Raw genomic sequence first — 13,958 nt, 5'->3', positions numbered from 1 at the left:
TTATAACTTTTTTTAACTTTGGCCGTAGCCACATAAGTTTGATTTTTACCCTTTAAAACTTTGCCCATGGGAATATATTTTGCAGTGTTCACATACAGTCTTTCTGAAGAGCTCCCATTTCTGTGTTGTGTTCATTGATGCCAATATTCCCTCCAAGTCTAAGTCTTGGAGAACAGCTCTCAGCCTTGGAAAATTAGCTCTCTTAAAATTGAGAGTTTTTATTTTTCACGTATGTGCTTGATGTTAATGGTGGATTTGAACTAATTTGAACAACTGTTTAGTGCAAGCAAGGCTGGGAAGCATGGTACTTCTCGAATTTATAAAATCCTTACTGCAATAACGGAAGTTACTCCCCCCCTTTATATGGAGAAATGAGAAAGGGAACTTGGAATATCACTGGATGAGCAAAATGAAAAATAAAATATTCAGACTAGCACATGGGGCTTGCTCTTTGACTGTTCCTGCAGTACCATTACTCCAATCAATTTCTGGGTCGTTAAAATCCCCATTATAATCACTGTCCAGCCCTTTTGATCTGTGCAAGGAGCTGAGTCTCCACCTCCTCATTTTTGCACAATTAGATTTGACCTTATTTTGTCCAACCATGTCTGACTATTCAAAAGCCCTTTAAAAGAAATCTAACTGCTGAGGTTGATTCCTTGTTCCTAGAATACATGGATCAGATTGATGGCATAGCACTAAATTTCAGCTGTGATTGTTTGCTTGAAGCCTTCCTTCTCATTTCTTTTGTGTGTCGTCTGTCAGCTTATAGCTAAATTGCTGTACTGTGCAACACTTGTAAAAAAAGTATTCAATCTGTGCCCTTCAATAGACAGTGACAGTGTCTCTTTAGACAAACTTTTCATAATTTCATCAAGGGTGCTGCTGGTGGCATAAGCTGCCTCTTTCACCAGTGGAAGAGGCTTGAAAGACAGACCGAAAAAGCCTTCTCTCCCTCTGCCCTTGAAGGAACATCCCAACATCTTCTTCCCGGGCAGCTTCCAGGTATCAATCCCCAGCCGGTTTAATTGACTGGGGCAAGATGACATCACTTCCATGCATGCACAGTGTAGTACAGTGGGGCAAAAAAGTATTTAGCCAGCCACCAATTGTGCAAGTTCTCCCACTTAAAAAGATGAGAGAGGCCTCTAATTGGCATCATAGGTAGACCTCAACTATGAGAGACAAAATGAGAAAAAAAATCCAGACAATCACATTGGCTGATTTGGAAAGAATTTATTTGCAAATTGTGGTGGAAAATAAGTATTTGGTCAATATCAAAAGTTCATCTCAATACTTTGTTATATATCCTTTGTTGGCAGTGACAGAGGTCAAACATTTCCTGTAAGTCTTCAGAAGGTTGGCACACACTGTTGCTGGTATGTTGGCCCATTCCTCCATGCAGATCTCCTCTAGAGCAGTGGTGTTTTGGGGCTGTCACTCGGCAGCACGGACTTTCAACTCCCTCCAAAGGTTTTCTATGGGGTTGAGATCTGGAGACTGGCTAGGCCACTCCAGGACCTTGAAATGCTTCTTACGAAGCCACTCCTTCATTGCCCGGGCGGTATGTTTGGGATCATTGTCATGTTGGAAGACCCAGCCACGTTTCATCTTCAATGCCCTTGCTGATGGAAGGAGGTTTGCACTCAAAATACATGGCCCATTCATTCTGTCCTGTACATGGATCAGTCCTCCTGGTCCCTTTGCAAAGAAACAGCCCCAAAGCATGATGTTGCTACCCCCATGCTTCACAGTAGGTATGGTGTTCTTTGGATGCAACTCAGCATTCTCTCTCCTCCAAACACGATGAGTTGTGTTTCTACCAAACAGTTCTATTTTGGTTTCATCTGACCATATGACATTCTCCCAATCCTCTTATGGATCATCCAAATGCTCTCTAGCAAACTTCAGATGGGCCCGGACATGTACTGGCTTAAGCAGGGGGACACGTCGGGCACTGCAGGATCGAAGTCCCTGGCGGTGTAGTGTGTTACTGATGGTAGCCTTTGTTACGTTGGTCCCAACTCTCTGCAGGTCATTCACTAGGTCCCCCCGTGTGGTCCTGGGATTTTTGCTCACCGTTCTTGTGATCATTTTGACCCCACCGGGTGAGATCTTGCATGGAGCCTCAAATCGAGGGAGATTATCAGTGGTCTTGTATGTCTTCCATTTTCTAATTATTGCTCCCACAGTTGATTTGTTCACACCAAGCTGCTTGCCTATTGCAGATTCAGTCTTCCCAGCCTGGTGCAGGTCTACAATTTTGTTTCTGGTGTCCTTCGACAACTCTTTGGTCTTCACCATAGTGGAGTTTGGAGTGTGACTGTTTGAGGTTGTGGACAGGTGTCTTTTATACTGATAACAAGTTCAAACAGGTGACATTGATACAGGTATTGAGTGCAGGACAGAGGAGCCTCTTAAAGAAGAAGATACAGGTATGTGAAAGCCAGAAATCTTGCTTGTTTGTAGGTGACCAAATACTTATTTTCCACCATAATTTGCAAATAAATTCTTTCCAAATCCGCCAATGTGATTGTCTGGATTTTTTTCTCATTTTGTCTCTCATAGTTGAGGTCTACCTATGATGCCAATTACAGGCCTCTCTCATCTTTTTAAGTGGGAGAACTTGCACAATTGGTGGCTGACTAAATACTTTTTTGCCCCACTGTATATTGTGCGTAATAAATATATATATATATAATATATATTACGCACAATATACTACACACAGGAGTTCAGTTATCTCGGCATTACATAAAATTATTTTAGTGAACAGTGCAGGCAGGTAAGCAACTTTAATGCAGAAGAGACATTACAGTGAGGATCGAAAGTTTGGGCACCCCAGCTAAAAATTTGTATTAATGTGCATAACGAAGCCAAGGAAAGATGGAAAAATCTCCAAAAGGCATCAAATTACAGATTAGACATTCTTATAATATGTCAACAAAAGTTAGATTTTATTTCCATCATTTACACTTTCAAAATAACAGAAAACAAAAAAATGGCGTCTGCAAAAGTTTGGGCACCCTGCAGAGTTAATATCTTGTACTGCCCCCTTTGGCAAATATCACAGCTTGTAAACGCTTTTTGTAGCCAGCCAAGAGTCTTTCAATTCTTGTTTGAGGTATCTTTGCCCATTCTTCCTTACAAAAGTCTTCCAGTTCTTTGAGATTTCTGGGCTGTCTGTCACGCACTGCTCTTTTAAGGTCTATCCATAGATTTTCAATTATGTTGAGGTCAGGAGATTGTGAAGGCCATGGCAAAACCTTCAGTTTACGCCTCTTGATGTAATCCCCCGTGGATTTCGAGGTGTGTTTAGGATCATTATCCATTTGTAGAAGCCATCCTCTCTTTAACTTCAGCTTTTTCACAGATGGCATCAAGTTACCATCCAAAATTTGCTGAAATTTGATTGAATCCATTTTTCCTTCTACTCGTGAGATGTTCCCTGTGCCACTGGCTGCAACACAACCCCAAAGCATGATTGATCCAACCCCATGCTTAACAGTTGGACAGAGGTTCTTTTCATTAAATTCTGTGCCCCTTCTTCTCCAAACGTACCTTTGCTCGTTCCATCCAAAAGGTTAAATTTTAACCTCATCGGTCCACAGAACTTGTTTCCAAAATGCATCAGGCTTGTCTATATGTTCATTTGCAAATTTCAAACGATGATTTTTGTGGTGAGGACGTAGAAGAGGTTTTCTTCTGATGACTCTTCCATGAAGACCATATTTGTACAAGTATCTCTTTATAGTGGAATAGTGTACCACAACTCCAGTGTCTGCCAGATCTTTCTGGAGGGATCGTGCAGTTAAACGTGGGTTTTGAATTGTTTTTTTCACAATCCTGCGAGCTGTTCTGTCTGATATTTTTCTTGGTCTTCCAGATCTTGCTTTAACTTCCACTGTTCCTGATGACTGCCATTTCTTAATTACATTCCGAACAGAGGATACTGACATCTGAAAACGCTTTGCTATCTTCTTATAGCCTTCTCCAGCTTTGTGAGCGTCAACTATTTTCAGTTTCAGTTTTCTAGACAACTGCTTAGAAGAACCCATGGTGCTGATTGTTGGGGCAAGGTCAGATGAGTCTGGGCATTTAAAACCTTTGAGATTGACATCACCTGGTCTTCCCAGACGATGATTGAGAACAATCCATGACACTGGCAGGTCTCAGCTTTGCAAAGGGGGCAGTGCATGCTATAAATTCTGCAGGGTGCGCAAACTTTTGCAGACGCCATTTTTTTGTTTTCTGTTATTTTGAAAGTGTAAATGATGGAAATAAAATCTAACTATTGTTGACATATAAGAATGTCTAATCTGTAATTTGATGCCTTTTGGAGATTTTTCCATCTTTCCTTGGCTTCTTTATGCACATTAATACAAATTTTTAGCTGGGGTGCCCAAACTTTCAATCCCCACTGTAACTGGATACTAACATTTATAGGTAAAGTTGAACCAGGGATTACCTGATTGCCTCTCAGGGGATCAGGAAGGAATTTTTGCTCCTGCAGGAGCACATTGGATCATGCTTTGTTTTGGTTTTTTTTTTGCCTTCCTCTGGATCTACTGTGGGTGTAGGATTATAACTTTTTTTTTTTTTTTAATGGTTGAACTGGGTGGACTTTTGTCTTTTTTTTTAGCCAGACTAACTATGTAAAAGTGGCATTTTTTTCTTCCTGTGTGCTTGTAGCCTTGGGGCTAGTTCACACTAGATGCAGTCCAGTGTTTTTTGTTTTTTTTTCTGCTTAAAAAAATACTTGCACTGTGTTGTCCATGTATTCCAATGGCCCTACTTCACACCAGTGCAGTCAGCTTCCAGTACAGAAAACAAAGTGAAACATGCTGCATTTTTTTTTCTGCACAAAAATGTACTGGAACATGGCAAACTGCATCAAAACTGCACTGGAATGCATTTTTGTGGTGTGAACTGGCCCTTAAGGTTTACAAATTCTCAACAAGCAGCAAAAGAAATTTGAAACAAGCAATCCCTGTCCTTTCGAACTGCTTTTACTGTAAATCAATTCATTCTCAAAGATCCTTAACGCTAACCACTAAAAGATTTCCCTTTTTTGAAGTGGGTCTCCCTCCAGATTGCAAGGGTTACCTGCTCATGTTGATGAATAAGGCAATTTCTCTACCTTACCTCTTCTCTTTGTGTGACCGGGCTCACGGTTATAGCTACCCTATATTGTATGGGGGAATGCTAGGAGCTTTCCAGAGCTTCAGGCAGTGAAGAAGTGTGGAATAAGGTAAGTATATTACTTTATTCATCATCCCCTGGGCAAAAGCAGCAGTTAACCCTTGCAATGGGGAAGGGAACACACTGCAAGGATAAATCCCCCTTTTTTTTCCTCTGGATTTCAGCTTTAAAAATCAAAAAAGATTTGAAAGTCATGTATCTGTTTCCAGCAGTTTAGAAACATTAAGCTACATGTCTACACTAGAGGACTAGCAGATTGCCAGGATTTGTCTGCCATAGAAAAAGGAGATTTTTTTTTTAATGAAAGCCTTAGGTGCTGGAAATCTTTTTATGCAGTGGGTGATTTGCACTTGGTTGGCATAGAATTGCCACATTGTATGCAGTTTCATTCTATTCCCATTTCTTGCTATATTAAATTATTTCACCAATATTTAAAATTTCCCTTTTAATGTTATTTTTCATCACTGCTTCCCCTGCGCATTATGACCCTGACCTACCTTCAATCTTTCAGGATGCAGAACTTATTTATTGCTGGCTTCGTAGCTTCCAGCTAGACATGTATGTTGGGAACTTCTTATCTGCAGGCTATGACCTTTCAACAATCAGCCGAATGACTCCAGAGGTAAGAGCAGCTGCTGCTTCAAAGCAGTTTTCTTATTCTGACTGTTCATCCATTTAAATATGTTAAACTGTCCCTTCTCTTCAGGATCTGACAGCCATTGGTGTGACAAAGCCGGGACACAGGAAGAAAATATCCACAGAGATTGGCAAGCTGAATGTAGCAGATGGGCTACCACAAAAAATGCCAGTGAGGATTCGGTTTAACCTACCTATGATAATGCCTTTGACTAGGAATACACAATGCGTCAACCACTAAAATCATATTAATAACAGTAACCACAGATACATAATCTAATGCTCTGAAATAACCAAGCGGAGGATTGGGCTCCATATGTTTTTTTTTTGTTTATTTTGTAAAATGGTTTTTACTTTTTACAAAATAGTTGCAGATGCATTTTAATATTTGACTGTGAATTCGACGGCTTAACGATGAACCTTGGAATAGAAAGGAAGTCCCATGTGCATTCTTACTTAAATTTTGGTGTGCGTTGGTCTTTATTACAGGAAACCCCTGTAACAAATACACAGTCACTGCTGTTCTCGCTCCTTGTGCAGGGTGACTGGTCTTGTATTCGCCACCTTCTGTAATGTTCTGCAGCCCCAACCAAACTCCTGCTCTGTGCAGACTCTGTACAGCACCGTGATGATGTCACTGCCTCTTTTGCAAGGTAGTCTGTGGATTTGCAAATGCCTTTGGTGCACACAAAGCAAACCAATGTCCTGAGGAATATATCTGAAAATGAAAATAACATTTTTTGTGCCTAAAATCCTGCTTTAAGATTTGTTACCTAATGGATCCTTTCTCTTTAAATATTTAGGTAGACTTGGGGGATTGGCTAACTCAGCTGCAACTTCCTGAGTACCATAAACAGCTTACAGAAAATGGATATGAATCGCTTAGCAGTGTGACAGAATTGACATGGGAAGGCCTGCAAGAGATTGGAATATTAAGACTAGGTAAGACAATGTCAATTAATCACTGAAAAGTGTTACCCAACTTTCTTTAAGTCTTTTCATTCATTTCTCTTTCATTCGATAGGACACCAGAAGAAGTTGTTGCTAGGAGTAAAACGCTTGCTGGACCTTCAAAAAGGATACACAATAGGGGGAACCCTGAGAAGCAGAAAGCCAGGATCCCTCTCTACTGTACCTTTTGTGGAAGCCTCTGAAAATGGAGAACCACCTACCACACCTAAGCTGCAGACTTTTCAGAACATAGAACTGAGCCGGGAACTGCAGAATGCCCTAATGCATGGTGGTGACTTTTTGTGTGCTACTAGGCGTTCCTATAGTCAGGAGAGTATCAGTTCCCGGTCTCAGGGCTCTGGTCACTCCCAAGACTCAACAGGTTCAAACCCACCTCTGCTCCCTCCATTTCAAGCAATGGACTCCACTTTGCCAGAGAGGAATTTGCCTGAGGGCATGGATCATTCCCATTGGCCCAATAGAGTCCCCAATGGGTGTTCAGTTAAACCGGAGCCACCTCCACCACCTCCAAAGCCCTCTATGAAAAAGCGGTCACTAAGTGTTTGCCGCTATGCACTGTCAGATGGAGAGCCAGAGGAAGAGGACAAGGGTGCCACCTCAGGCAGTGGCGCATTGAGCTCTTATGCTACATTAACTCGTCGACCTGGCCGCAGCTCCCTGACAAATGGACAGCCTGAGAAAAAAGTACAGCGGAGTCATTCTTTTGCTGTACGAGCACGCCGGAAAGGACCACCTCCTCCACCTCCTAAGAGACTTAGCTCTATGTCTAGTGTTGATGGCCCACCTTCTAGTGGGCCCAACTTGGTTAAAAACCTGGTGGCCCATATAGAGGGAGGGCCAGAGTCAAAGACAGCAGATGTTTGCAAATCAGATGTTTTTCAGAGCCCTGGTGGACGAAGGAGAACTGTGAGCGAGTCTGCAGCTGGTGTTGGGGAGAGGTTATCTCTGCCACTCACAGTGAGACAAGAGGAGAGCAAAGAAGAAACTGTTCCATCACAACACAGCTCAAGCGAAAGCATTCCTTTTGCAGAGGAAGGAAACCTTACTATCAAACAGAGACCCAAACCTCCAGGATCTAAAGCAGAGTCTGTGATCAATGCAGATCTGTTCTCTCCAGCAGTGCTATCTCCTCTTTTAAATTTGGAGGGCACTTCTGAAGCTCAGCAACTTCCAGGAACAAAAATAGAGCCGCGTATAAACACTGAGGTCCCAGCACTTTCTCAGACAGCAATTCGGCCACATGTAGGTGTTAAGCCCCAGATTTGTCCTAAACCAAACACTGACCTTAAAGTGCCACCAGCAGTTACTATGCCAAAAGTCAACACAGAGCCTGAATTCAACCTCACAGAGTCTGACACTGTAAAGAGGAGGCCTAAAATCAAAGAAAAAGATGCATGTGTTGAAGAGAAGCTGCAATCACCTGTTTCCCCTGTACAAACTGGCACAATCATATTAAATGGTCTGCAAGAAACTGTGGTGACTAAAATAGGAAAGTCTGAGAGAGGACTGAGCTTTGAAAAACGTGGCAAAGTTGAGATGATGGCTGGAGACCATACAAACAGACAAGGTATGGTACCCCAAAAATTAAATACTGTTAATATAAAATTGAGAAAAAGAAAGCTTAGTGTCAAATTGAGAGATGGCAACCAGTTAAACTATTAGTCATTAATCACTAGAGCAAGTCCACCCAAAACTTGTGCTAAATTTGTAGGTGAAAAGTTTGACTTTTAATCTACTTTGTACAGTGCGCTGCGATCAAATGCATTAATGTAGCATACTGCAGTGAAATGTGAATGAGACACATGGGAATCATTTGTTTTCTGTGTGTGGTGACAGACATTTTATTGCATTGTAAAACATCTTTCACCACAAGGACACAATGTGTGAATTACCCCTAAAACTCAGCCATTAGTAAGAAAATCTGTGATGGTTGAGCACCTTAGGACAGTTTTTTTTAAAAAAAAAAGGTGCCTGCATGATTTTTAAAATTGTGCCAAACCAAAATGCATGGTATTGTGGTACCATGCATTTTAGCAGATGTGAATGCAAGTGCATTTGCTAGATGTGTGGGAGTGCTATTAACAATTAGCCTTTTTGTGCGGTGTGGGAAGATGCACAATTTTGCATTACCTGGTATGAACAAGCCCTAAAATGTAGTTTGTGAGGCTGTAGTCTGTAGGTTGTACTAACTACTGAATGATACGTTACTAACTACTGAACTGTTAATTCCTAACTACTGACTGGTGCTTTAGTAACCACTGAACTCTGCATGTGATTTATATATAGAGCTAACAAAATCAATGGGATCTCCAACAGGATCCCTAGCAGAAGGCAGTGTGAAGCAGCATTTCATGTATCCTCATAGAGTTAACAGGCTTGTATTCAATGTTAAAAAGCTGACTGATAAACTCTGATGTAGCTGCCGACAGATAGAAAGACAGTAAACTGTGAACACTGCTGCTGGCTTGTATAGACGAGAGCAGGAGCAGATAGGGTGGAATAACTAGCAGGCTCTTCAGAACAGCTGAGCTTGGACACTGCACATTCCGCTGCTGACACCGGGCAGAGAGGGAGTGGAGAAGCTGCAGACACTTACAGCACACATGGAGGAGTGAGATCAGATAAGGTGCTCGGGCTCAGATCACGTGCTGTAAAACATTGCAGACACTGCCGCTACTCTGGGCAAATGGAGAGATTCACGGGCCTCAGAATTTATACACAGAACTTCTAGCATAGAGCTGGGCACTTTCCCTCTGCTGCCACTGTGGTATAGGAACCAAATGAAAAGTTTCATAGTTTTGCTGCGGCACCCCTGAAAACTCTTCGTGGCACCCCGGTTGAGAAAGGCTGCCTTAGGATAATGCAAGTTGAATTTTAGGGCTAATTCACACATTGTGCAATGACAGGCATTTTACAATGCAGTAAAACATCTGCCACCCCAAGGACACACAGAAAATAATTGTTTCCTCTGTGTCCCATTCACACTGCAATGCAGCCAGGAGCTGCTGCATTTTATTGCAGCACACTGTACAGGATAGTGTGGCACTGTATGGCAGTGCAGCACATCTCTGTACTGCTCCATGAATTAAATGTATGTTTTGTACATTTCAAATAAAGTTTGCCCAACAAAAAAAGGGGGGCTGTGTGCTGCATCGATTTATGCACCCCACTACCCCTAGCACAGTCGGGAGCAGATAGGTAAAGTGCTTTGGCAGCTGTCCGCTCTAGTGTGAGCCCAGCCTTAGTGATTTTGACACTGGCGAGATGCCTCAAGCACCAGAATTTCTTTTATGGTAAAACCATTATGCAAGAAGTTCATCCATAAGAACATCTGAAATGCATATTTAAGGAGACCTAAGATAAAGAACACTTATCTGCCACCATTTTGAAAAGGGTCTTTCTGGGTTTTTGTTAACTATGAGCAAAGTCAACGTTAGGTCTTTCTTGGGTACCTGATCAACTTGCCATCACATTATGAACCAGTCCAGGGGCGGACTGACAACTCATGGGGCCCCCGGGCAATAGGGGATCATGGGGCCCCTGTGTCCTTGCCCAAACTCAAAAAAGCCTATGAAAAAGGTACCAGGGGCATCTCATGGGGCCCCCTACTGACCCCGGGCCCTCGGGCAGTGCCCGAGTTTCCAAATGGTCAGTCTGCCCCTGAACCAGTCTATTCTTTAGTTGTGTGCTGTGCAGCACAAGCAAAGCAAGTTAGAACGGATATCTATGCCACTGGATACAGAACATAATCAAAGAGCCAATGTCACAGAAGTAAGTGGCAGGGTTTAGAGACCAGCCATACCCTAGCAACTTGTGACCTTTGTATCTTTGGATTTATAGAATTGAATGGAGGACCTTCAGTCAATAATTGTGTTCGTTATTGATTACATCACCTGGTATTAACAACCAGCTTGCTTTTTTGCCTAGAGCTCCATATCTAGCAGATATACACATTAGAATATATATTTTTTTTGCATAGCTGCAGTATTGTCTTGCTCTTTAAGACTAGATACTTTGTTAAAAACAAAATAAAAAATTGGCATGCCCGAAACAAATTATTTAGAAAAAGCAGTTACATTATACAGTCCAGTATACATGTTATCCTCTTAAAAAAAACAGAAAAACATTTGGTTAGCACAATTGTCAATCTGAATGATTTTGGACATTTTAACTTATTATTTTCATCATATGTTACCAGAGAGATTTCTGAATCAATGCAGCCCTTCTTCCAACTAATATTACCTTCATTTTTGCTCTACAGGCTCTCATGCTGATTTGGTGATATCTGGACCAGAGCTGGTACTACAGAAGCCTTCATGGGGGACAAGTAGTGTAGCTACTACCACAAACTCCATATTGTGGACAAGTGATCCACCTTCGCTCGTTAGGGAACGTAACAATGTGCCCCCTCAGAGCAGGGAGAACTTGCAGCTAAGACATTTCCTTTCTACAGACCTACAGAAACCTGAAGTGAGGCAAGGACCCAAGGAGATAAATATCAGGTAATTACTAGGAGGTATATGTGACAGGGACTCTAGAAGGGAACAGAAAATGACACAACACTGTTGCCATTTCAGGGTAGCTATAGTTCTAGGCTATCACCAGAAAATTCCTATCAGCAATCTTCCAATCACACAAAAAATTAAAAAGATGAAGGTAACCTATCAAAAGTTTAAATAGTTTTTAGTTTACATGGGAACTGTTAGTAGTCTTCCTTTTTTAATCAAAAACTAGTGCTGTGTGTACAGCCAGCAAGTCTTAAAAATACATATTGTTTATGGTGGGCTATACCTCTGTTGACACTAGGGACAAATCCTTGGTATCTTTTTGGTAACCGTGTAATAGATGACAGTAGGTAGTCAGCAGTCTATCATGCAGGGCAAATTAACCAGTTCACCTAATTGCTGCTGCTTATACGCCTGGCAGCACTAGCGTTGTTGGTTCGAATCCCAACCACGGCACCACCTGCTTGGAGTTTGCATGTTCTCCCTGTGCCTGCGTGGGTTTCCTCCGGGTAATCTGGTTTCTTCCCACACTCCAAAAACATGCTGCTAGGTTAACTGGCTCCTGTCTAAATTGGCCCTAGTATGTGAATGTTGGGGACCTTAGATTGTATGCTACTTGAGGATTAGGGATTGACGTGAATGCGCAAAATATATATATAATTCTAAATAAAGCGCTGCGTAAATTGACGGTGCTATAGAAGTACATACAACAGCTAGAACAAATATACAACAGCTCTTAGGACTCTCCCTTTCCCAGGGTTCTAGTACTGGGAATTTGCAGTTGAGGCCACTTGGCGCTATATCTTGTAATGAAAGGAAGCAAGTTACTCCTTACCCCGAAGTACTAGGTTTTGCACCTTGATGCAGGCATGCATGTGAATCAGTTCTTTGCCCTGCACGGGCAAACACAGGTTTACTTTCAGCCCATCCAAATTCATTCCTCATGATTAATGGGCAAAAAGATTTACTTTTTATTAGGAATCAAAGGACACAGCCTCTGATTAAGCACGCTAAATTTGTATGACTGCCTACAGGAGAAATGGGCACTAGGCAATAAAAGAAGAAAAGAACACCTAGGCGCTAAAAACTCTCTCATACGACTTCTGCTCAATCTTGCTTAGCAAGTTGTTTTTTTACACCAGGTTTTCTATCTTTTATGCATAAAGGTAAAAATCATTCTGTGTGCATTTCCTCCCTCAGTCCCCCTAATACTTATCTGAGCCCCCTCTCAATCCAATGATGTGCACGAGAGCCTCAGCTCTCCCGGAACTATTCCTCCTCATTGGCTGAAACAGTAGTGGGAGCCATTGGCCTAAATTTATGAAGATTATATGCAAAATTTTTATAACAAAGAAAAATGCTTTTTAAAACTTTTTTTGTTTTTAGTGTTGATTAATCACCAAAAGAAAGCTCTATTTGTGTGAAAAAGATTATAAAAATTTAATATCGGTACAGTGTTGCATGACTGTGCAATTGTCATTGAAAGCTGGCCTGGGTAGGAAGGGGGTGAAAGTGCCTGGCAATTAAAGAGTGTATCGTTCAGAGATAACCTCTTTAACCACTTCAAGTCTGGACACTTTCACCCCCTTCCTGCCCAGGCCAATTTTCAGCTTTCACACTTTGAATGACAATTGCGCAGTTATGCAACACTGTACCCATATGAATGTTTTAGCATTTTTTTGAGACCGATAAGACTTTATCTTGGTGGTATTTATTCACCACAAGGATTTTTATTTTTTTGCTATATAAATTACATTTTTATTTTTTTTTTAACATACTGTCACCCTAGCAGTACAGTGTTACCATACTACTTGTGGGGGGTGATGAAGAATTTTTTGTTTTTACACACTGATTGCTTTTACACTCATAAAGACTGTAAAAGCAATCATTTCTCCTTTCTGGCTTTATTCTTGCAGCCATTGAGAAATACTGTGAGAGCTGTGATTGGTCAGAGCTTGTCACATGGTAGAAGGCTGTTGTGAATACTTGTGATCATTCACAGATTTCACAAGTAGTAAGCAATGATGTCAGGAAGTGACAAACGATCGGGCCCTCACACAGCAGGCAATGGATCGGTGGAGTGCGCTCCCAGGCAGGGAATGCGGGATGACATTTATAAACAGCCACCCACGCCTACCTGGCTGTTTTTTATTTACATGGGCCAGATGGGAAGTGGTTAAATAGTGTATAGTGCAGAGAGCAACGCTGGCCTCATCTTTTCTGCATCAGAAAAGGCCCACCCTAGGCCTGAGAAGAGGTGAAGAGGAAGACCCAGGTTTGTATAAAATAAATCAAATCATAGCATGTGAGGTGGTCAATACAATGACTGAATACACAGGTTTTGTGCTGTAGTCCAAGTCTGACTGGTTCTCTTTCCTGAAAGCAGCTAATTGCACTGTCCTCTGGCTGAAACCTTTGTTAATTCTATGGAATATGTAGAAGCCATGGTTTAACATTGTTCCCATTTAAATAAGCACCATGAAAACTAAGACTACTTGATAAATGTCTCAGCTTACACCAAAACGTATGCTCTGTATTTATACTTTTTCATCAGACTGATATTTGAGCACCATGGGCAGCAATACCCCGAATGTTTGCCTCAGGCAGACTTCTACAATAAAGTGAAACTGGACAAAATCCAAT

The 13,958-nt window shown here is 41.6% G+C and overlaps 1 protein-coding gene across 3 annotated transcripts in view; it reads left to right on the top strand.

Annotated features, from left to right (window-relative positions):
• Positions 1-13,958, top strand: part of CASKIN2 (CASK interacting protein 2) — a 115,379-nt gene that overhangs the window by 100,871 nt on the left and 550 nt on the right. For all 3 annotated transcript variants that reach the window (XM_089668769.1, XM_089668760.1, XM_089668778.1), the window contains 5 exons: positions 5,714-5,824; positions 5,909-6,010; positions 6,642-6,780; positions 6,863-8,377; positions 11,072-11,312. In XM_089668769.1, coding sequence (XP_089524895.1) covers positions 5,714-5,824; positions 5,909-6,010; positions 6,642-6,780; positions 6,863-8,377; positions 11,072-11,312 — 2,108 coding nt within the window. The remainder of the gene's footprint in view (positions 1-5,713; positions 5,825-5,908; positions 6,011-6,641; positions 6,781-6,862; positions 8,378-11,071; positions 11,313-13,958) is intronic.

Source organism: Staurois parvus, unplaced genomic scaffold (assembly GCF_062004578.1).
Source record: "Staurois parvus isolate SC_StPar_1 unplaced genomic scaffold, SC_StPar_1.0 ptg000008l, whole genome shotgun sequence".
Classification (NCBI taxonomy): domain Eukaryota; kingdom Metazoa; phylum Chordata; class Amphibia; order Anura; family Ranidae; genus Staurois; species Staurois parvus.
This window is presented reverse-complemented; position numbering and strand designations above follow the sequence as displayed.